The 22,736-nt window shown below is 43.7% G+C and overlaps 2 protein-coding genes across 7 annotated transcripts in view; one reads left to right on the top strand and one right to left on the bottom strand.

Moving 5' to 3' along the window:
* Window positions 1–14,141: 14,141 nt before the first annotated feature.
* LOC110530019 (phosphoglucomutase-1) lies at window positions 14,142–21,984 on the bottom strand. Of its 6 annotated transcripts, none has more exons than XR_016482419.1 (11): window positions 21,564–21,956; window positions 20,629–20,791; window positions 20,210–20,356; window positions 17,773–17,898; window positions 16,471–16,661; window positions 15,867–16,021; window positions 15,564–15,690; window positions 15,333–15,468; window positions 14,798–14,989; window positions 14,577–14,711; window positions 14,142–14,445 (listed from the first exon to the last, which is right to left on the bottom strand). XR_016482419.1 is itself a non-coding variant. In XM_021612776.3 (11 exons), exons 1-11 carry the CDS (start codon window positions 21,819–21,821, stop codon window positions 14,356–14,358), a joined length of 1,701 nt encoding a protein of 566 aa, XP_021468451.2. In that variant the 5' UTR covers window positions 21,822–21,984; the 3' UTR covers window positions 14,142–14,355. The 6 variants fall into 6 exon arrangements, 1 of the variants encoding a protein (XP_021468451.2); XR_016482418.1 differs by having other exon boundaries at window positions 14,806–14,989; XR_016482417.1 differs by having other exon boundaries at window positions 15,575–15,690.
* LOC110530016 (KN motif and ankyrin repeat domain-containing protein 4) overlaps window positions 20,659–22,736 on the top strand; it is a 48,032-nt gene continuing 45,954 nt past the window's right edge. The window contains exon 1 of the mRNA XM_090181865.1: window positions 20,659–20,808. The gene's annotated coding sequence lies outside the window, so the exon portion shown is untranslated. The remainder of the gene's footprint in view (window positions 20,809–22,736) is intronic.

The raw sequence follows: 22,736 nt of genomic DNA, 5'->3' as shown, positions 1-22,736 counted from the left end.
TTAAGCATATTTTCCAGCCAAAGAGAGGAGTCACAAAACTCACAAATAGAGATAAAATGAATCACTAACCTTTTGATGATCTTCATCAGATGACACTCACAGGACTTCATGTTACACAATACATATATGTTTTGTTCGATAAAGTGCATATTTACGTTCACTAGTTCCAAAAACATCTGGTGATATTGCAGAGAGTCACATAATTTTACAGAAATACTCATTATAAATGTCGATGAAAATACAATTGTTAGACATGGAAACATAGATACACTTCTCCTTAATGCAACCGCTGTGTCAGATTTCAAAAAAACTTTACGGAAAAAGCAAACCATGCAATAATCTGAGTACAGCTTTCAGACAACAAAGCAGCCAAAAAGTTATCCGCCATGTTGGGTAGTCAACAGAAGTCAGAAATAGCATTATAAATATTCACTTACCTTTGATGATCATCAGAATGCACTCCCATGAATCCCAGTTCCACATTAAATGTTTGATTTAGTTCGATAATGTCCATTTATGTCCAAATAGCTATTCCCTAGTTGCAGACAATGTCAAAAAGTTCCGTTCCTGTCCGTAGAAACATGTCAAACGATGTATGAAATCATTCTTTAGGATGTTTTTAACATAAAACATCAATGATGTTACAACCGGAGAATTCCTATGTCTGTAGAAAAGCAATGGAACGAGAGCTAACTCTCTCGTGACCGCGCCTCAGAGCCTGGCTCAAACAGCCCTTATGAACCCCCACCTCACAGCAGAATACTCAAAGAAGTTTCTAAAGACGGATGACATCTAGTGGAAGCATTAGGAAGTGCAACATAACCAATATCTCACTGTGTATTCAATAGGGGCTGGGTTGAAAATCGACCAACCTCAGATTTCCCACTTCCTGTTTGGATTTCTTCTCATGTTTTTGCCTGCCATATTCTGTCTGTTATACTCACAGACATCATTCAAACAGTTTTAGAAACTTCAGAGTGTTTTCTATCCAATACTAATAATACTATGCATATATTAGCAACTGGGACTGAGGAGCAGGCCGTTTAATCTGGGCACCTTTCATCCAAGCTACTCAATACTGCCCCTGTAGCCATAAGAAGTTAACAAAAACTTACAATTTTGGCTTATTAGATGGTTAAGAATTTTAGGCAGTAGAGTTAATAATGGATAGACTATAATTATCTACTTAGCCTATGTTAGGGATAGATACAACGCTGTATAGTGCCATAAGCAAACAAGAAAATGCACACCAGACGTGGCGCTTCTCATGTCCGTTGATTTTAATGCAGGGAAACTGAAATACGTTTAACCAAATTTTTACAAGCATGTCACCTGTGCAACTAGAGGTAAGAACTCTAGACCACCTTGACTCCACAAACAGAGACACATACAAGTCTCTCCCTCACCCTCCTTTGGCAAATCTGACCATAACTCTATTCTCCTGATTCCTGATTACAAGTAAAAACTCAAACAGGAAGTATCAGTGACGTGCTCAATATGGAAGTGGTCCGATGAAGCGGATGCTAAGCTACAGGACTGCTTCACTAGCATAGACTAGAATATGTTCAATAACATTGAGGAGCATACCACATCAGTCACCGGCCTCATTAATAAGTACATCGACGATGTCGTCCCCACATTGACTGTACGTACATATCCCAACCAAAAGCCATGGATTACAAGCAACATATTACTGAGCTAAAGGTTAGAGCTGCCATTTTTAAGGAATGGGACACTAATATGGACGCTGCTAAGAATTCCCGCTACGACCTCCAACAAGCCATCAAACAGGTAAAGCAACAATACAGGACTAAGATCGAATCATACTACGCCGGCTCTGACGCTTGTCATGGATTACAAAGGAAAACCAAGCCGTGAACTGCCCAGTGACGCAAGCCTACCAGACGAGCTAAATGCCTTCTATGCTTGCGTCGAGGCAAGCAACATTGAACCATGCATGAGAGCACCAGCAGTCCTGGACAAATTTGTGATCTCTGTAGTTGATGTGAGTAGGACTTTTTAAACTGGTTAACATACACGTCACTCCCGCCTCCTCTAGTCCTATAAAAGTGTCCCCGGTCCGTCTAAAAGTCAGTCATAGTCTTCTCTATCAATCACAATGCCCAGAAGACACATCGCATCCACCAGCTGCCCTGTCTGCAGGGGGCCAGCTAGATTACCAGGACGCGTACTCACGAGTATGCGCTGACCAGCTGGCAGGTGTCTTCAAGGAAATGTTCAACCTCTCACCTCAATACTTACGTGTTTCAAGCAGACCACCATAGTCTCTGAACATCAAGGTAACCTGTTTAAATGACTATCACTCACATCTGTAGCCGTGAAATGCTTTGAAAGGCTGGTCATGGCTCACATCAACACTATCATCCCAGACACCCTGGACCCACTCCAATTCACCTACTGCCCCAACAGATCCACAGATGACACAATCTCTACTGCACTCCACACTGCCCTCCCACCTGGACAAGAGGAACACCAACAGTTGAAGTCGGAAGTTTACATACACCTTAGCCAAATACATTTAAACTCAGTTTCACATTTCCTGACATTTAATCCTAGTAAAAATTCCCTGTCTTAGATCAGTTAGGATCACCACTTTATTTTAAGAATGTGAAATGTCAGAATAATAGTAGAGAGAATTATTTATTTCAGCTTTTATTTATTTCATCACATTCCCAGTGGATCAGAAGTTTACATACACTCAATTAGTATTTGGTAGCATTGCCTTTACATTTTTTAACTTGGGTCAAATGTTTTGGGTAGCCTTTGGGTAGCCTTCCACAAGCTTCCCACAATAAGTTGAATTTTGGCCCATTCCTCCTGACAAAGCTGGTGTAACTGAGTCAGGTTTGTAGGCCTCATTGCTTGCATACACTTTTTCAGTTCTGCCCACAAATTTTCTATAGGGTTGAGGTCCGGGCTTTGTGAGGGTGACTCCAATACCTTGACTTTGTTGTCCTTAAGCCATTTTTCCACAACTTTGGAAGTATGCTTGGGGTCATTGTCCATTTGGAAGACCCATTTGCGACCAAGCTATAACTTCCTGACTGATGTCTTGAGATGTTGCTTCAATATATCCACATAATTTTCCTCCCTCATGAAGCCATCAATTTTGTGAAGTGCACCAGTCCCTCCTGCAGCAAAGCACCCCACAACATGATGCTGCCTCCCCTGTGCTTCACGGTTGGGATGAGGTTCTTCAGCTTGCAAGCCTCCCCCTTTTTCCTCCAAACATAACGATGGTCATTATGGCCAAACAGTTCTGTTTTTGTTTCATCAGACCAGAGGACATTTCTCCAAAATATATGATGTTTGTCCCTATGTGCAGTTGCAAATCGTAGTCTGGCTTTTTTATGGCGGTTTTGGAGCAGTCGCTTCTTCCTTGCTGAGCGGCCTTTCAGGTTATGTCAATATAGGACTCGTTTGACTGTGGATATAGATACTTTTGTACCTGTTTCCTCCAGCATCTTCACAAGGTCCTTTGCAGCTGTTCTGGGATTGATTTGCACTTTTCACACCAAAGTACGTTCATCTCTAGGAGACATAAAGTGTCTCCTTCCTGAGCTGCGTGGTCCCGTGGTGATTATACTTGCGTACTATTGTTTGTACAGATGAACGTGGTACCTTCAGGCGTTTGTAAATTGCTCCTAAGGATGAACCAGACTTGTGGAGGTCTACAATTAGTTTTCTGAGGTTTTGTCTGATTTATTTTGATTTTCCCATGATGTCAAGCAAATAGGCACTGAGTTTGAAGGTAGGCCTTGAAATACATCCACCGGTCAATTAGCCTATCAGAAGATTCTAAAGCCATGACCTCATTTTTTGGAATTTTCCAAGCTGTTTTAAAGCACAGTCAACTTAGCGTATGTAAACGTCTGGCCCACTGGAATTGTGGTACAGTGAATTCTAAGTGAAATTATCTGCCTGTAAACAATTGTTTGAAAAATGACTTGTGTCATGCACAAAGTAGATGTCCTAACCGACTTGCCAAAACTATAGTTTGTTAACAAGAAATTTGTGGTGGTTGAAAAACGAGTTGTAATGACTCCAACATAAGTGTATGTAAACTTCCGACTTCAACTGTATGTAAGAATGCTGTTCATTGACTATAGATCAGCGTTGAACACCATAGTGCCCTCCAAGCTCATCACGAATCTCAGGACTATGGGATTAAACACATCCCTCTGCAACTGGATCCTGGACATCCTGACAGGCCACCCCCAGATGGTGAGGGTTTTCAACACCACATCTGTGATGCTGACCCTCAACAGGGGTGCTTGTTTAGTCCCCTCCTGTACTCCCAGTTCACCCATGACTGCATGGCCAAACACGACTCCAACACCATCATTAAGTTTGCTGACGACACAACAGTGGTAGGCCTGATCACCAACAACGATGAGACAGCCTACAGGGAGGAGGTCAGAGAACTGGCAGTGTGGTGCCAGAACAACCTCTCCCTCAATGTGAGCAAGACAAAGGAGCTGATCGTGGACTACAGGAAAAGGTAGGTTGAACAGGCACCCATTAACATCGATGGGGCTGTAGTGGAGCGGATCGAGAGTGTCCACATCACCAACGAACTACCATGATCCAAACACACCAAAACATTTTCCCCTTCAGGAGACTGAAAAGATTTGGCATGGATCCCCAGATCCCCAAAAAGTTATACAGCTGCATCATCGAGAGCATCCTGACCAGTTGCATCACCGCCTGGTATGGCAACTGCTCGGCATCTGACCGTAAGGCGCTACAGAGGGTAGTGCGTACAGCCCAGTACATCACTGGGGCCAAGTTTCCTGCCATCCCAGACCTATATAATAGGCGGTGTCAGAGGAAAGCCCATAAAATTGTCAGACTCCAGTCACCCAAGTCACAGACTGTTTTTTCTGCTACTGCACTGCAAGTGGTAGCGGAGCGCCAAGTCTAGGACCAAAAGGTTCCTTTAACAGCTTCTACCCCCAATCCATAAGACTGCTGAACAATTAATCTAATGGCCACCGGACTAGTTACATTGACCCCCCCCCCCCCTCCATTTGTTTTGTACATTGCTGCTGCTCGCTGTTTATTATCTATGCATAGTCACTTCACCCCTTCTGTATAAATTACCTCAACTAACCTGTACCCCCCACACTGACTCGGTACCGGTACCCCCTGTATATAGCCTTGATATTGTTATGTTATTGTGTTACTTTTTTATTATTTTTATTTTATTTTTTACTTTAGTTTATTTGGTAAATATTTTCTTAACTCTTCTTGAACTGCGCATTTCACGGTAATGTCTACACTTCTTGTATTTGGCGCATGTGACAAATTAAGTTTGATTTGATTTGAACACTGAATTAACAAATTCAATACAGTAACTCATCAATAAAGGGAACAGAGTGGAAAAATAGGATATAAATAAAAGTGATGAGCACATGGAAAGTGGAGACATTCTCTCACCTGTTCTTTGAGTCCAACTGCACAGCTTGTCTGTTCCCTACAGGGGAACGGTCATAATGTACAATGGCCTGACTATCATCAGCAACAGAGCATTGACAACATTCAGTATGATATGGCATATGATAACTAAGGCTATCTTAGAATAGAATAGACTAGCGGCACACCGCCCTCACCAGTGGTAAATCGGTTTGAAATGTATTTAAATGTCTTCTTTGGGGACCGACAGTGAAGCAATCCACACAATCTTCACACCAATAACCCCCCCCCCCCCCCCCCCCAAAATAAAAAATGTCTTGTTTATATCTCTTCAGCGATTTGGTTTCCAGATACTAATTGTTGCTATAGCATTCTCAACTCGTGAGCGTTCAAATAAACTCCCAAATGGAATCTCAAGTAGCCTACCCCCTTGGTGCAAAATTAAGAAGATGCCAAATCCACCACCAGACTAACTGAATAACAGGTTGAGTTATCACACATCCTTTTACAGTGATGGATTCAAAAAATCTGATTTGAGGTCTGCTCAACAGGTGTTTCACGTCAGAAACACGTGTTGAATTCTCATGCATTGGCTCACTACATCATGAGTGTGTATAAAGAAAAGGGGACTGAGCCTCAAAAACGCCACTGTTTCTGAAGAGGCCTAATTTCAGAATGAGCAGCAGCTCTGTTGGTGTTGGACTCAGGGGGAGCATGTGGAGGGGTCAGAGAGAGTTTGATCAAGAGCCAAGAGACTGAAGCTGCTGAGACGACCCACAAACAGATGAGCGGCCAGATCCCCCCCCCCTACCCCTGAGATCTGAAGTAGATGAGACATGGTAGTGGAGCAGAAGATGTTGCTGAGTGTCTCCAAGTCTGAGCTAAAGAACATGGAGGCCAGACTGAAGGACAATGAGGACCAGGCAAAGGACCAACGATTTGAGCTTTGATTTGCCAAGAAGGAAGTGGCGTAGCGGAAGACAGAGAACGCAGCCCAAGCAGCTGAACTGTCAGCCAATGGAAGCCAGAGTGACAGCCAATGAGAGGGAGGTGGTTTTAGATTAACTAACTTCAAAGTAATGACTCGGATGTCGGGTTTGATACGAAAGCTTATTTTTTAGTAATAATACTTGTTCACGTTACATTTAACAACTTTGGTACAGAGCAATGCAGGTAAGATGCTATCGGAAAGTCAGCCACAATCAACACCTGCACATAATTGGCGTGTTATCTCTCTCGTTCCTCTCGCAAGGCATTCTGGAACTTGCAGTCAAAAAGCGTAATTCAACACAACCCGATACAATTACATATGCAGATAACTGTAAAGAAATATCTTTAGATACAGCTCAATTAATAAACTTAAACATTAACTCTGTAACACATTAAAGTTACAACATCCTCCCCCCCCCCGATGAACAATTGTGTTCATCTAGATCTCTAGACAGTATATCAACTGAATAGTGGGGTGGGCTGTGGTGTGTCACAGCGGTGTGCTGACTTTAGATCCAGCAAGTAGTCTCTTCGCCAACTGTTCCAGAAACTGGTCACAAGTCTCTGCCTGTACTTCCATCTGCATCTCATTTCCCGCTCGTTTAACGTTGGATGCTGAGTGTCACTTGCTCCAGAATGCATCACCTTCTCATGGTGGTACTGTATCAGCATTTCTGAGTATCTGTACTTATTGGGCAGAACCCATGGGTGCTGCTCTCTGAATGTGAAGTTGGACTGTTGCAGTCTTCCTCCTACACTGAGCAGTTCGTGTTCGTCCAGGAAAGGTTTCAGTTCTCTGATTTTACAGTCATTGTTTTGGCTTTTTCCTGCCGTCAGTAGTTTGATCTCCTGTCCAAAACTCTGTTGTTGTGTTACCTTAATCCAGTACTTTTCTGCATCGAACTGTTCGTCAGCAGTCAGTTCACCTTGCATCTTTATGGTTGTACGAGCATTGGCTATGAATCTCTTTATCCAGGCGGTGACTCTGAACACTCTTTTCAGTTTGCTGTACCTTTCAAGCTACAACACAGGTTCAGTAATGTCTGTGCTGTTTTCTGTGAGTTGTACAGTAACCTGGCAACTGGACTTGAGTTCTGTATTCACTTCTTCTGGAACCTTGTTATCATCAGTCTCTTCGGACTGATTGGGTGATGAAAGAATTCTGGGTCCATTCCACCATAGCTCGCTCTGTGTCAAGTTTCGAACAGTTTGTCCTCTTGTAGGGAGGTCAGCTGGATTAGTTTTCCCTTCAATATGTGACCATGACTCTGGATTGGTCAAGGACTGGATCTCTGTCACTCTGTTCGCAACAAACTGTTTCCATTTCTGAGCTGAGCTGCATCATCGAGTCTGTCCACATTTTGATCTGGTTTTCTTCCATTTTCAGTGCGGTCATCAAGTTGTTTGCTAGTCTCGCTCCAATCACAGCTCCCATGAGCTCCAGGCGTGGCAGCGTCATTTTCTTAAGTGGGGCTACCCTGGACTTGGATGCGACTAGACTTGTTGTTTCCCTGTCTTGTGACTCACCTTGCAAGTAAGCTACTGCACTGTAAGCCCTTTCACTTGCATCACAGAACACGTGTAGTTTCAGGGTGTGGTTATTCTGTGGCCGCATGTCTGTTCTGTACCACCTTGGTATGGTGAGCTGGTGTAACTGGGGTAGTTCTGAACACCACTGTTGCCATTCTCGTGTCAGATCAGTTGGTAATTCTTCGTCCCAGCTGAGTCCCCTCTCTCACATTTCCTGGAACATGCACTTGATCCTGATGGTGTAGGGAGTTAAGAAACCAAGAGGGTCGAAGATACGTGCAGGCGACTGCAGAACACTTCTCTTTGTGTTTTCCTTTTGCTTTAGAATGCTCAGTAACGGCCTGAGGTCAAACAAAAATTCATCCGTTTCCGGCCTCCATACTAAACCTAAAACCTTCAGCACTAATCCTTGTGTTTGTAACGTCAACGGGTGGTCAGTTGTCGTACTCTCCTCCCATTTTGTTTTCAATTCAGGAGAATTGGTCATCCATTTGCAGAGGTCCATGCCTGCAATCGACAGCATTCGCTTTGCAGTTGTTGTCACAAGGTAAGCCTCTTCAACATTGCGCGAACTTGCAATGAAGTCATCTACGTAGAGTGACTCTCTCAGTATCTCTACAGCTTCTGGTTGTTCTGTTTCATATTGTTTCAGGTGCTTCCTGATTGTAGCTGCCAGCAAAAATGGACTTGGGGAAGCTCCAAATACCACTCTTTTCATCCTCAGCACACGCAGCTCCTCTTCATTTTCTCCCCTTGGTGGGCCAGTGAGCCATAGAAATCTCACGGCGTCTCGGTCTCTCTCTGCTAGGGATATCTGCAGGAATGCTTTCTTGATGTCTGCCATGAATGCGATCTCATGTAGTCTGAACTTTATCAGAACGCTGAGCAGATCCGGATTCAGGTTCGGTCCTGTGAGTAGACAGTCATTGAGGGATGGACAGCCATCTTCATGGGACGAGGCATCAAACACCACTCTCAGTTTTGTTGTCACCTTATCTTCTCGGAGCACTGCATGGTGAGGTAAGTAGTATTTTACGTTGTCTGCACTTGATGTGTTGTCCTTGGGCACGTCCTCTGCCATATCTTGTTGTAAGTAGTCCTCTACTACTTCATTGTATCTGCTGTACAACGTCACATCCTTCTTCAGTCTTTTCTTCAGACCTTCAAACCGTTTCTTGGCGATTCTATAGTTGTTTTGGAGTTCTGGCATTTCTCGTTTCCATGGCAACTCCACGTGGTATCGCCCATCTTTGAAGGTGGTTGTTTCCTCGAACCTTTGTAGAGCCTCGTTTTCCTCTGGGTTCTGTGTTTTCTCGCTTAGAATACCCAGAGACTCAAGCTCCCAGAATGCATTCAGTTGCTTGGAGACTAGTGTGTCTTCATCAAGTGGGATGAAAATGCAGGTTGCCTCGGCGACACTTGACATGGACACGGGTCCCTGCACCGACCATCCAAAGGTGCTCTCTAAAGCAACTAGCGTCTCCGTCAGTCGCTCCCCTCTGCCTGATACTATCTGCCAGTAGTAGTCTGCTCCTATCAGGACAGAGAGTTCAGGATCATTGTCATCTCCTGGAAAGTCTGCGAGCTGCAGTCCCCTTTTACTGAGCTCATGCTGAATCCGTTCACCAGGAACCTTCATCACAGCTGTGCACACTTGTGGGGTTTCAATTGCCTCCATCTCTATTCTCTGCTGTTTGTCCCAGACATTCTCCAAGATGACTTTCACTGTGTTGCGTTGGGACGTTGCTGGGGCAGAGGAGCCAAACGTGTGAAGAGTGAGTGCCTCTTGTCTGATTACTGGTAGCTTCAAGCCCTTCACAAGGTTTTCATGTATGAAGCTTCTCTGACTGCCTCCATCTAGTAAGCAACGAGCTATCTTCCTGCCCGATGGGCCTTCTACCCATGCCTTTGCCGTTTGTAGCAACACAGTGTTCTGTCCATCTGGTTTCATCTTCACTGAATGGGGAATAACTGAGGAAACAACAGCATCTACAGAAACAGTAGGGGGTTGCACCTCACTCCTCTTACTAGTACACACAGCAATGTGATGTCTGCTTCCACATGTTGCACATGACACATCTTTGACTTTACAGAATTTTGCTATGTGTCTCTGTCCTAAACATACAAAGCATCTTCCCATGTTCTTTAGTTTCTCTTTGCGTGTAGCAATATTGTAGTCAGGGCAGTTTTCTGATTTGTGGTCTGCACTGTCACAAAATAGACACGTTTGTTGTTCCTTCTGGCTGGCTGTATGCAGTGCTGCAGCAGAGGGCATGTTGGGTCTTTTTGGTTTCATTTCATTGGAGAAGCATGACTTGTTCCATGGTTTGCTCTCTTTCTGTTGGTTGTATGATCTTGTCATTTGTAGCGCTCTCTCCCTGCTCTGAACCTCTTTCTGTAGGAAACTGATAATCTCAGACACTTTCCATTCATCATCTACTCCCCTCTGACGACTATAGTCAAGAGCTATGTCCTCTGGAATCATCTGTAGTAAGATTGCGAATAGTAGGCTTCCATAGGTTTCTGACACTACACCTAGTGATTCCAAGCTCCTAATCTGAATTTCACATTCATCATATAGCTGCCTCAATGCATTTAGATCAGAGGATTTCTTCACAGGTGTGAGATTCAGCAGCTTTGACATATGAGCACTAATCACAAGATCTTTCCTTCCAAATCTGCTCTTGAGTAGAGTGATTGCATTATCATAGTTACTGTCTGTTAACATCAGTCCTGCTACTGCCTTTGCAGCTGGTCCAGTGAGATATGTTTTCAGATAGATAAACTTCTCCTTATTACACAGTGAATCATTGTTGTGAATAGCAGTCTCATATTGGCTCCAAAACTCCTGCCACATACTGACATCTCCATAGAATTTCTCAATAATCAACTTTGGTAGCCTTACTGATTGTTTCTGTAGATGCTGTTGTTTCCTCAGCCACTTCTTCATCGCAGCTCATATCCCGGGTTTCGGCACCAAATTTTAGTTTAACTAACTTCAAAGTAATGACTCGGACGTCGGGTTTGATACGAAAGCTTCTTTTTTAGTAATAATACTTGTTCACGTTACATTTAACAACTTTGTTTTGGTACAGAGCAATGCAGGTAAGACGCTATCGGAAAGTCAACCACAATCAACACCTGCACATAATTGGCGTGTTATCTCTCTCATTCCTCTCGCAAGGCATTCTGGAACTTGCAGTCAAAAAGCGTAATTCAACACAACCCAATACAATTACATAGGCAAATAACTGTAAAGAAATATATTTAGATACAGCTCAATGAATAAACTTAAACATTAACTCTGTAACACATTAAAGTTACAACAGGTGGAGGAGCCGAAGAGGGAGAAAAGACAGACCAAAGGTGGCCTTCTCTGTCGGTTTGATTGATTCAGGAATTGTAGGACCATTCATTACTGAAACCCAACTGATCTACTACAAGAGAGTCATCACCAACATTGGCACGGCCTACAACCAAATTACAGGTCACTTAGAAGCACCAGTGTGAAGAGTCTACTACTTCAGATTCACTGCCTGGGGATACCGCAATTTGCAACGAGTAAGCCTGGGAGTAAACCTGTACCACAAATGACCAAAAAGTTGTGCATAATATTGTACACACTGACCATCAACATAATTATGTGCTGGAGCAGGGGGATGTGGTCTACATGAGTCTCCACTTAGGCATTGGGCTCTATGACAGTACTTGACAGGTTCAGGGAACAGAACCAGAAACTTTAATAGGAACAGAACCAGAACCTAGAACGAAATTGATCTATACTGTTTCGGAACTGAACCATTATTTTACAAGCATGGGAACGGGTTAATAATGTTATAATGTTAACGTATTCCAATATCTGCCTGTCTGCCGGCTGAAAATCTTCGCCAGTGTGTGTATAGGCTACCTGCCCCTCCCCTCCCTCCGATGCAGAGTCTACTGTAGCTACAGACGTTACAAGCATTCAGAAATTAGGGAGAGAGATTTTTAACAAGAGAAGAATAGATTCACTTTTTTCAAAGCTAGTTAAGGATACTATAGTTTTCACGTTTCACATTGGCTTTATTATCAATAAAAAGGTAAGACGTGTTTTTATTTTGGTGGCGCTCTGCTCACACAAGGTTGTTAGCTAGCTAGCTAGCTCTGGTCTAGCTCTCAAACTCTGGTCGGAACAGCGGAACAGAACAAGAAAAGTAATGGTTCTGTTTAGAATGAAACAATTGTACTTTTAGGGGTTTCCTGCTCTTCCCGATGAGAGGGGAGCACCGTACTGTAATGCTTTAATGAGCTCCCCAGGGCCTCCTGAGTGGTGCAGTGGTTTAAGGCACTGCATCACAGTGCTAGCTGTGCCACTATAGAACCTGGTTCGAGTCCAGGCTCTGTCGCAGAGTCCAGGCTCTGTTCCTCTCTAACCAATAAATAAGCATTTATAAAATACTGATAGGTGGAGGGGCTGGATCAGAGCATGTCAGCAGCCTCTGGGTTCACTTCTCCCTCCAGGACTGGGTTGGACAGCATGGTTAGGAGAGGGGACATAGGAGAGGAGACCAACATCAGAGTGGATACTATAAGTCTATGAACATTGTAAATAGTACTGCTTTTTATATACTAACCGCTGTTAATAAACACTTCTACGCGTTATTAGGGACAGACAAATCTGCGTAGGCTGACTCAAGGCTCCAGAAGTGATTTGCAAGACAAACACTAGTGGAATTGCACGAGCAAAATGTAACTAACTGCAGTTCTATTGATTAAATACGCATACAAAAACACTGTAAGGACATGAATATTTCCCTGCAAATGTTCGACCCTAGCTCTCTGGGGACTTTATTATATTTAAAAAAATGTGCAGTACTGTATTACGCTGAGTAGAATGCTGCTAATTGAGATGCTGGGGTTCCACTCGCTGCCCAGGCAGGGGAAACATGGTCCTACCTGCGTCCTTGTCCACTTCAGCCAAAACAGATAGGGAAACAGTTTCCTTTTTATGACACTATCATGGCAATAGATGAAGTATTGCTGACAACTCACCATTGGTGTGGAAGGGGACGATGCTGAACTCGACAGTTGAGGGGACAGAGCTATAAGCCTCACTAAACTGTAACACCTTATAGAACAGAAAGATTCTAAAAAAAATAAAGTGTAGACACCATATATAGACACCAAGTGTAGACACCATATAATCATCATCATCAGTAGCTGATCATCATCAACAATATACTTTTTTGGGGGGGATGCTCTGAACACTCCATGCCATATCACACCTTCCGACAAGGTGTCCTTCAGTCCCTCCACTTTAGCCTCCCATTCACTCAGAGTTGTCACTCACTGGCTTTGCCTCCACCTGCATAAAAAACAATGACTTTTCAGTGCTCACAGGTTATTTGAAGGTGACATGAATACACACTTGTTCCAGTGAAAACGCTTTTACAAGCACACACAGGTAGGATGACCTAATATCTGAAGATATGATGGGTACAGAAAACTGTAAAATAGCTGTAAACAAAGTTAGAAAAACTCACTGTTAGATCTGCTGTCTGCAGTTTTGTTTTCATTGCTACACAACTTGACAGCAGTATGTGGCAATATTTCATACAACAAATGCATGCTTTCCATGGTACAATATTGCATTGGAGCTAGGCACACTTGAACACATTCTTTACAGGAGAACAATGGAGCAAGTTGATATGTTTCGAAGCTGTTGTCAGCCAATTTGGTGGGAAGAACTGCTTTGGATGGAGCCAGACAGCCGACAAATAGTCCTAGCCTAGGCTACATACTTCTCAACTTCACTTGATGTAGTGTACCTAAAACGACCCATTTATAGTATGGTAGTTCTAGATAGTATTACAGAAAGCACTTAATCTTAAATCCCACTTTAAAGACAGAACAGGCATATCAATATTTCTGTATTGAAATAGTTTCGATATGGAATGTTTCTTTCATTTTGATGATGCAAGATTTATAAAGACCAAGGCCTTCTCATTACCGATTTATTGGGGAATTTCCCATGCTACTGTATGTAGACCTATACCATCTATGGCAGGACTCTCCAACTCTCTGTTCCCGGTGAGATACCCTCCTGTAGGTTTTTGGAGTGAATATCTACAGGACAGCAGCTCTCCAGGAACAAGGTTGGCTAGCCCTGATCAATGGGGATTTCACTAATAACACCAACAACTAAATACAAAGTTGAGAATGTTTTATTTTTGGTACAGTTCACTCTTTCTCAATTAATAAGAAGCTGAGTGGTGATAGTTGGGGTTGATCTGAAAGTACAAAATCGCACAAAGATGCTTTGGATGAAGGGTAAAATGACCATCTCAGGGAAGGTAGGATGGGGAAAAGACAGTGTAGTTTGAGGCTTTTATTAGGAAGGGCAGGGGTGGTAATGGATGATCATGTGATGACTGATGGGCCACTGCGGCCTGTCCTCTCATGAAGCTGTGAAACCTTCAGGGCTACGGTAACCAAGGGTTCCAGCATCACCTGGCACACACACACACACACACATAGGTTATACACTTAGCTACATGGCCATGATGCTATTATTAGAAACACCACAGTTTGGTAAGTGAGATCTAATCTCTGAATCATTGTTTGCCTGGTCTTAGACTTACCTGTGGGTCTCGGAAGATCTTGTCAGGGTCTTTCTCATAGCTGTCGATGTAGACCCGAACTGTTGCCCCCATACTCCCTGTCCCACTGAGCCTGTAGATGATTCGGGAGCCATCTGTGAATATTATCCTCAGGCCCTGCAAGAGAGAGGAGATGAAGATGAATTAGTCCAGTGTCACATGTAGGTCCAATTCTGCGTCCACGCCCGAAATAGCCACCTCACTTCCTCACTTGGTTTCTGCAGATGCGCCCGTCTACGGGATCCGTGTATTCAAAGTTGTCTGCCTTCTCCACCTGGTAGAGCTTCTCCCCCACAGTGAACCGCTGGCCCATAAAGGCCTTCCCCAGTATCCTCAGCTCCAGATCCTCCATCATTTGAATGGCTGCATCCAGGTCGACTTCCTCATAGTCATACCTGCCCAAGGCAGCACAGCAGAGGATGAAATGAGAAGCTTTGGCTACGTAGCTCACGTGTTTCCTCTTTCTGAGGCCAAACCCATCTGTCATTGTCTAAGAGAATCACACTGCCACTTTTTGACACTTGCTTTCATATCATAATGTCTTTTTTTCCCCAGCTTGATTATATTTTTCCAGCGTGTTATAACAACTCTCGGTTTCACTCAGACTTGAGCAAGTAGCCAAGCCTCACTACATCTCCCTGAGAAAGTCTGTGAAGATTCAGAAAAAAAAAGATGTCTGCAATGATATGCTTTGACCACCAGAGGTCAGTACCATGATTCACACTGTCCATTGCTCACTTGGTAAAGAAGTTCCTGCCAAACGTCTGCCAGTGGTCCTTTATGATATCCTCCACACTCTGCTTCCTCGTTGCCAGGATTGACAGCCATGCCAGCACGGCCCAAAGTCCATCCTTCTCACGGATATGGTCAGCGCCTGACATGATAGAAACAGTGTAGATTGCTTGAGGTTCTTGCAGCGTTTGCCACGTTTCTTGTAACTACAACACAGTTCCTGACATTTTGACTCACTGATGAGATACCTGTGCCGAAACTCTCTTCTCCGCACAGTGACAGCTTGCCTGCGTCCATCAGGTTGCCAAAGAACTTCCACCCCGTGGGGGTCTCGTAAAGTTCAATCTTTGTTGCCCTGGCCACACTATGAAATGCAGAGAAATGGGGGGATTTAGTCATGAATATGGTTTATGATCATTCTGCACACATCTGTACATTCAATATTCAAGTTCGTTATCATTTGTTCATTGAGACAGGATGAAATGCAGTAATGGTCAATGGCTCATTTTCTCATTGGATAATGCCAGGCCGAGGCCTTACTTGTCCAGTGCAGCGCTGGTGGGCATGCTGCGGGCATAGCCTCTCACCCCTGTGTGCTGAAAGTAGGGGATGCTGAAGACATTGGCAGCGATGACAGCCACCGAGTCCGAGGGGTTGACGAAAAAGCCATGCTTACCCAGAATCATGCTACGGTCCTGGAAAACCAGACAGAGGTTAGAGGTCAGGCGACAAGAGAGAGGTCGTCATTGTAAATAAGAATGTGTTCTTAACTGGCTTGCCTAGTTAAATAAAGGTTAAGTAAAAAATAAAAAAGAGAGGGTTTAGCAGCATGGTGATTTATCTAAATACAATTCAAAGCATCTAACCCTAAAGTTGTGATAGAAGTCTTCAGTCTGTCTGGGATGCTTGATGGGTACTATTTTAACATTTCCTTAATTGTCTTGGATGAAAAATAATAAAACGTTTCTCAGTAGATTTTCAGTTGTTGTGTCAGCATTGACTGTTAAAGCACTTTAATATTTCTTGGGGGGGGGTTCTAGTTTTTTTTCTATATAAAGGAGAAATTCACAAATTAAAGATGATTACTTAAAATGGTGATCATTATTATATAGACAGTAAAATTATTGTTTGAGTTAGCACGCACACCGTCACCATCAAAGGCAGCTCCAAAATCGTACTGGCCACCCCTCATGGTCTCAACCAGGTCGGCTGCATAGGTGAGGTTGGGATCAGGGTGCTGGCCCCCAAAGTCTTGCAGGGGGACACAGTTAATGGCAGAGTTCGCAGGGGAGCCTAGCTCCTCACACAGTATCCTCTTCACATAGGGACCCATCACTGAGAAGTAGACAGAGGTACAGAGAGAGAGAGGAGGGAGGGAGAGAAAGAGGGATAGAGTCACGTTTAATAATAAACAGTTTAATGGGACAAGTGCCATGGGGTCCAAGAGACAGGATTAGAGAAATAGAGAATTTGAATTGGACAAGTCTCTAGTGCCTGATTTATAGTGTGGCTGTTGAAAGAGACTAGAATTAGGGGAATCACAGTCTTTGACAGAGTAGAGAAACAGGATCAAGGTGTGGAATTCTGTAAGTGGGTTTTGGTGGTTATGGCGAAGACATGGCAAAGAATTTGAGAGTTAAATAGTGATCGTTTGACACTGTGATGGGGACATTTGGGGAACCATAGTAATGGAGATTTTTGAGAATTGGAAGGACATTTTATTGAAAGAGTATCCTTTCTCTTAATGGATTATTTAATGATATTGACCCTCTTCCCAGTCCTGATAAAACATTTGGCAAGTACACTGTTAGCCCACATTTTAGATACCAGGGTATCCAATTACTCATCCTCATCATAACTTTGGTCTCTCAATTTCAGAAGCTTTGAAGTCGGTTCAACATGCACACATCCTTGGGTTGACCGGCTGATTGCTTCAAGCCACATAGACATTCACTTCTTATTGGAGAGAGGGAGTAGGCATGAACGTGGAACCTTGTTAAAATTCCATTCATGTCAAGATCTTCTGCGATTTGGCAGTCTAAGGACACCGGCTTTCCTGTGCAAAGGGGGGTCCCGCCTTTGGTTTCAGTGTTATCACAGGGGAGCTGTAACCCCTCTCTCCTTAAAGACTGGATCATGTAACAGATAGTGAGATACGACAGCTGAATTCTCGACTGGGCTTCTGCTCTCACAAATCGTGCTCTGCTCATCTTTACTGTGGCACCATGTGAGATTATATGAAACCTAAGCTATATATCAACATATGCGCTTGTGGAAACAGCATAACTATAGTATAGGTTTTTGCTGTAGTGTGCATCTGAACAGAGCAGTCTTCTTCTTACCTCCTAATCTTGCAGAGCCAGTCGAGTGTGTCTCTGAATATTGCATATACTCCAACTACACGTCAACGTCGTAGCTGTGAAGTCTGGCACGCTAGATTACTAACCTCCATGCATGGCATCTAGCTGGATCTTGATGTGGTTCTCCCCAGACAGCAGCTCCTTCAGTGCAGCAAAGTCAAAGATGTTCCTTAGCATGTTGGCGTAAGACTCTACCGAGTCCACTATCTCCACTGTGGCAAGACAAAGAATCCCTTCAGTTGTACATCTCAATAAGCAAAGTGGGGAAACAGTTGAAAGAATAAAAATAGAAGCAATGTTCAGCAGACAGATTAAGTCAACCCAGAAACGGTGTTGTTAAAGAGTCACATTGATCTTGCACTGCAAACTTGGACTGTCGTGGTTTTCATTTGTTTTTTTATAGTGCAAGTTTGATTTAATTCTAATATGTGAGTTTTCTCTTATTGCCTACTCTAAAACAGCCAACAAGGAACCAAACATTCAGTTTATTTCTCCTGTTCTCTTGAGCTCCTTAAACTTGGCCCCGGGGCGGCAGGGTAGCCTAGTGGTTAGAGCGTTGGACTAGTAACCGAAAGGTTGCAATCCCCGAGCTGACAAGGTACAAATCTGTCGTTCTGCCCCTGAACAGGCAGTTAACCCACTGTTCCTAGGCCGTCATTGAAAATAAGAATTTGTTCTTAACTGACTTGCCTAGTTAAATAAAGGTAAAAAAAATATTTATTTTATTTTTATTTTTAAACTTGGCCCCCCAAAAACATCTGGGTCAGATGGTTTAGACCCTTTCTTCTTTAAGGTTGCTGCCCCTATCATCGCCAAGCCTATGTCTGACCTTTTTAACCTCTCTAGGGAGGTTCCCATTGCTTGGAAGGTAGTTATGGTTTGTCCTTTATTTAAAGGGGGAGAGCAAGCTGATCCTAACTGTTATAGGCCTATTTCTATTTTGCCCTGTTTATCAAAAGTGTTGGAAAAACTTGCAAATAATCAACTGGCTTTCTTGATGTCTCTAGTATTCTCTCTGTTATGTAATCTGGTTTCCACTCAAGTTATGGATGTGTCACTGCAACCTCAAAGGTTCTCAATGATGTCACCATTTCCCTTGATTATAAGCTATGTTGTGCTGTTATTTTTATTGACTTGGCCAAAGCTCTTAAGTCGGAACATCTGCTGTCTCAGCCACTGCCTGTCACCAAGGGCCTACCCCAAGGCTCGATCCTAGGCCCAACACTCTTCCCAATTCACATCAACAACATAGCTCAGGCAGTAGGAAGCTCTCTCATCCATTTATATGCAGATGATACAGTCTTATACTCAGCTGGTACCTCCCTGGATGTTGTGTTAAATGCTCTACAACAAAGCTTTCTTAGTGTCCAACAAGCTTTCTCTGTCCTTAACCTTGTTCTGAACACCTCCAAAACAAAGGTCATGTGGTTTGGCAAGAAGAATGCCCCTCTCCTCACAGGTGTGATTACTACCTCTGAGGGTTTAGAGCTTGATGTAGTCACCTCATACAAGCACTTGGGAGTATGGCTAGACGGTACACAGTCCTTCTCTCAGCACATATCAAAGCTGCAGTCTAAAGTTAAATCTAGACTTGGATTCCTCTATCGTATTCGCTCCTCTTTCACCCCAGTTGCCAAACTAACCCTGATTCGGATGACCATCCAACCCATGCTAGATTACGGTGATGTAATTTATAGATCGGCAGGTAAGCGTGCTCTTGAGAGGCTAGCTGTACTTTACCATTCGGCCATCAGATTTGCCACCAATGCTCCTTATAAGATACATCACTGCACTCTATACTCTTCTGTAAACTCGTCATCTCTGTTTACCCGTCGCAAGACCCACTGGTTGTTGCTTATTTATAAAACCCTCTAAGGCCTCCCTCCCCCCTATCTGAAATATCTACTGCAGCCCTCATCCTCCACATGCAACGCCCGTTCTGCCAGTCACATTCTGTAAAGGTCCCAAAAGCACACACATCCCTGGGTTGCTCCTCTTTTCAGTTCGCTGCAGCTAGTGACTGGAACGAGCTGTAACAAACACTCAAACTGGACAGTTTTATCTCAATCTCTTCATTCAAAGACTCAATCATGGACACTCTTACTGACAGTTGTGGCCGTTTTGCGTGAAGTATTGTTGTCTCTACCTACTTTCCCTTTGTGCTGTTGTCTGTGCCCAATATTGTTTGTACCGTCTTTTGTGCTGCTATCATGTTGTGCTGCTGCCACGTTGTGTTCCTACCATGCTGTTTTGTCATGTGTTGCTGCCATGCTATGTTGTTGTCTTAGGTCTCTCTTTTTGTGGTGTTGTGTTGTCTCTCTTGTCGTGATCTGTGTTTTGTCCAATATTATTATTAGACTTTTTTAATCCGAGCCCCCATCCCCGCAGGAGGCCTTTTGCCTTTTGGTAGGCCGTCATTGTCAATAAGAATTTGTTCTTAACTGACTTGCCTAGTTAAATAAAGGTTAAATCAAAATAAATACAATTCTCATGACAGGTTATGAGTGATGTGTTTGTGCTCACCTGTGAAGGGTTTGAACTTGTTCTCCAGATCAAACGTCTGTTTGCTCAGGGTAGCCAAGTCTACCCGGATCTCTGGGCAGATGGCATACTCCTCTATGGTTCTGCTGATCTGGAAGATTCTGTTGGTGACCGCATCCTGGGCTGGGCCTGGGTTGGGTCAAACAGAAGCAAGACTTAATGCTGTAGTATCCTCTGAATACACATTCAACTTCATGTCTTGTGTTACACAAGGGCACTCATTTGTGTTGATCTTAATTGTGCTGCTCTAGTCTTTTCAATTGTTAATATAGACTGAAATGGTATCAACTGTGTCAAATATCTGCATCACTGAGCATGGTACGTGTGAAATGTCTCTATCTCATTTTGTAACACTCTTGGCTAACCCTTTCCTCCTGTTCCCTCTTCTCTAGTTACAGTACCTCCATTAGCAGTGTTGAACTTGATGCCAAAGTCTCCTTCGCGTCCCCCAGGGTTGTGACTGGCTGTGAGGACGATACCGCCGATGGCCTTGTACTTTCTGATCACACAGGAAACCGCTGGCGTGGACATGATCCCATGATGACCAATCACGAGCCGTCCAACCTGCCAAGATGACACAGGTCAGTTGTGTATGTTTTGGCAGGGGTGTTGTAAAGTTGACTTTCAGGTTAGCGTATCTGTCGCGGTTACATATTTGAGCAGTTATTTTGAAACAAGCCACTATCGCTTGGAGTTGAACACGTTTTATGACTGAAAGCCTCACGTTGACGGTATAGATTTCATTTGATTCCATATTTACTTCTGGATTTTAACATGAGAAGTCCATAAGCTATGGTTGCTGGTGGTTATACTTAGGACGGCCATAGAAATGACAGCGGTAGAAACACATTAGGTGCAGGTGTCATCATGTGCAACTTCCTTTTAATCCCCCTAAAAATACCCCCATCTGCAAAAGCGTCCGAGGTTCTCTAATTTATGACCCAGCACCTCGGGGCCACATTAGTGCTGGCACTGGGACAACAACAAAGCTAGTTTAAATACACATCTATTTCAAGACAGTGAGTCCTCAGTTAAGAAAGTTTGTTTTCCAGACCAACTTCGAATAAGTATTCAACAACTGTGATGAACGTGGCATATGTAGACAGTCTTTCTTAAAACAGTATGTGATCCAAAGATACAAAACAACCAGTTGTTAATTTGTTAATTTCATCCGGGCATATTTTCAGACACCTTTAATCCGTTACTAATGTTTGCATGCCCTGGATAGGCCACGTGGTGTCAAATAGGTAACACCACCAACCAGTAATTTGGAAAAGGTGACACTGATACACAGTCGCCCACGTAGTGACAGGTTACAGTGACAGGTAACACTGACCCCGTTCGCAGCTGCCATCTGAACAATGACCTCGATGGCTGTTTGATTGAAGTAGCGTCCGTCTCCCCCAACTACCATTGTGGACCCCTGGCGGTCTAGCAGATCGATGGAGGAATATATACTCTGGACGAAGTTCTGAAGGTAGTTCCTTTTGGACTGGAAGACAAACACCTTCTTTCTCAGACCACTAGTACCTGGTCTCTGGTCTGGGTAAGGGGCTGTGGGTAGAGTCAGAACTTGCAGTGGACTATCATCCATTGTTTCAATGTGGTACAAAAACAAAACAACAAAAAACAAGGAAAGAGGGGTAACCTGTTGTGTAGATGTGATCCCCTGACAGTTAAAAAGGTTGTACAGGCGTAACGGGAGGGAAAAGTCTTAGCCACTCCCAGTATTTCACAGGCTGGTAGGGGGTAGTTATGGGTCCAAAAATAAACCAGGCAGGCTAATGTGTGTGCAGAGACAGATGGTAACTGAAGACGTTCCTTAGTTTGCACATTTACAGGGGGATCACTGTCAGGGCTGCAGCAGACCCTGTGTGGTCCTTCCAGGCAGTAGGTGGGAGTGCCATGTGGTTTAGGCTCTGTACTCGGCAGCTATGCTGACAATGATATTTGAGAGGTGGATGTTGTCTCCGAGTAAGAGATTCCCCGAGCACTGATTCCGGGGTCAGCTTTGATTTGAATTGACTTGCTGATGCACAGGATTGAGATGTGGTGGTAATACTAGTTGCAGACCAGTGTGAAAGGTCAACTTCTTCTCTGAGAGTAGAAAGCATTGCCGCTTCATAGGGCTAATGTCAGATATTGTTTTGCTAGTGCTGCATCGCCAACATTACGGGGGTCTTTCTTTCCACTTGTCTTGTGACCCTCCAGTCAGACAAAACAATATTTCCAGTTGAAAGCTGATTTAAAGTACAGGTGCACAATTTTTGGGGGGGACAAACTACTTGTGCTATAGGGCTCTGCTGCCCCACGATGTCCTCTCATTAGCTTGGTAAGAAAATATCAATTCTAGGTCTGATTTCATCAGAGATCGGTGAGATATCGGCTATTTTTTTTTCAGGTCAAGGCTGAACAGTGTATACAGGGGAAGTACCTGTCGGACACTCACCATGTTGTCATACCCTCACCGAAGGCCATCCCCGTGTTTACATAAAGGGGCCAACTTGTT

This window comes from Oncorhynchus mykiss, chromosome 8 (genome assembly GCF_057628025.1).
Source record: "Oncorhynchus mykiss isolate SJ-2025 chromosome 8, ASM5762802v1, whole genome shotgun sequence".
Taxonomy (NCBI): domain Eukaryota; kingdom Metazoa; phylum Chordata; class Actinopteri; order Salmoniformes; family Salmonidae; genus Oncorhynchus; species Oncorhynchus mykiss.
Note: the sequence above shows the minus strand (reverse complement) of the source record. Positions and strands in the feature narration are given on the sequence as shown.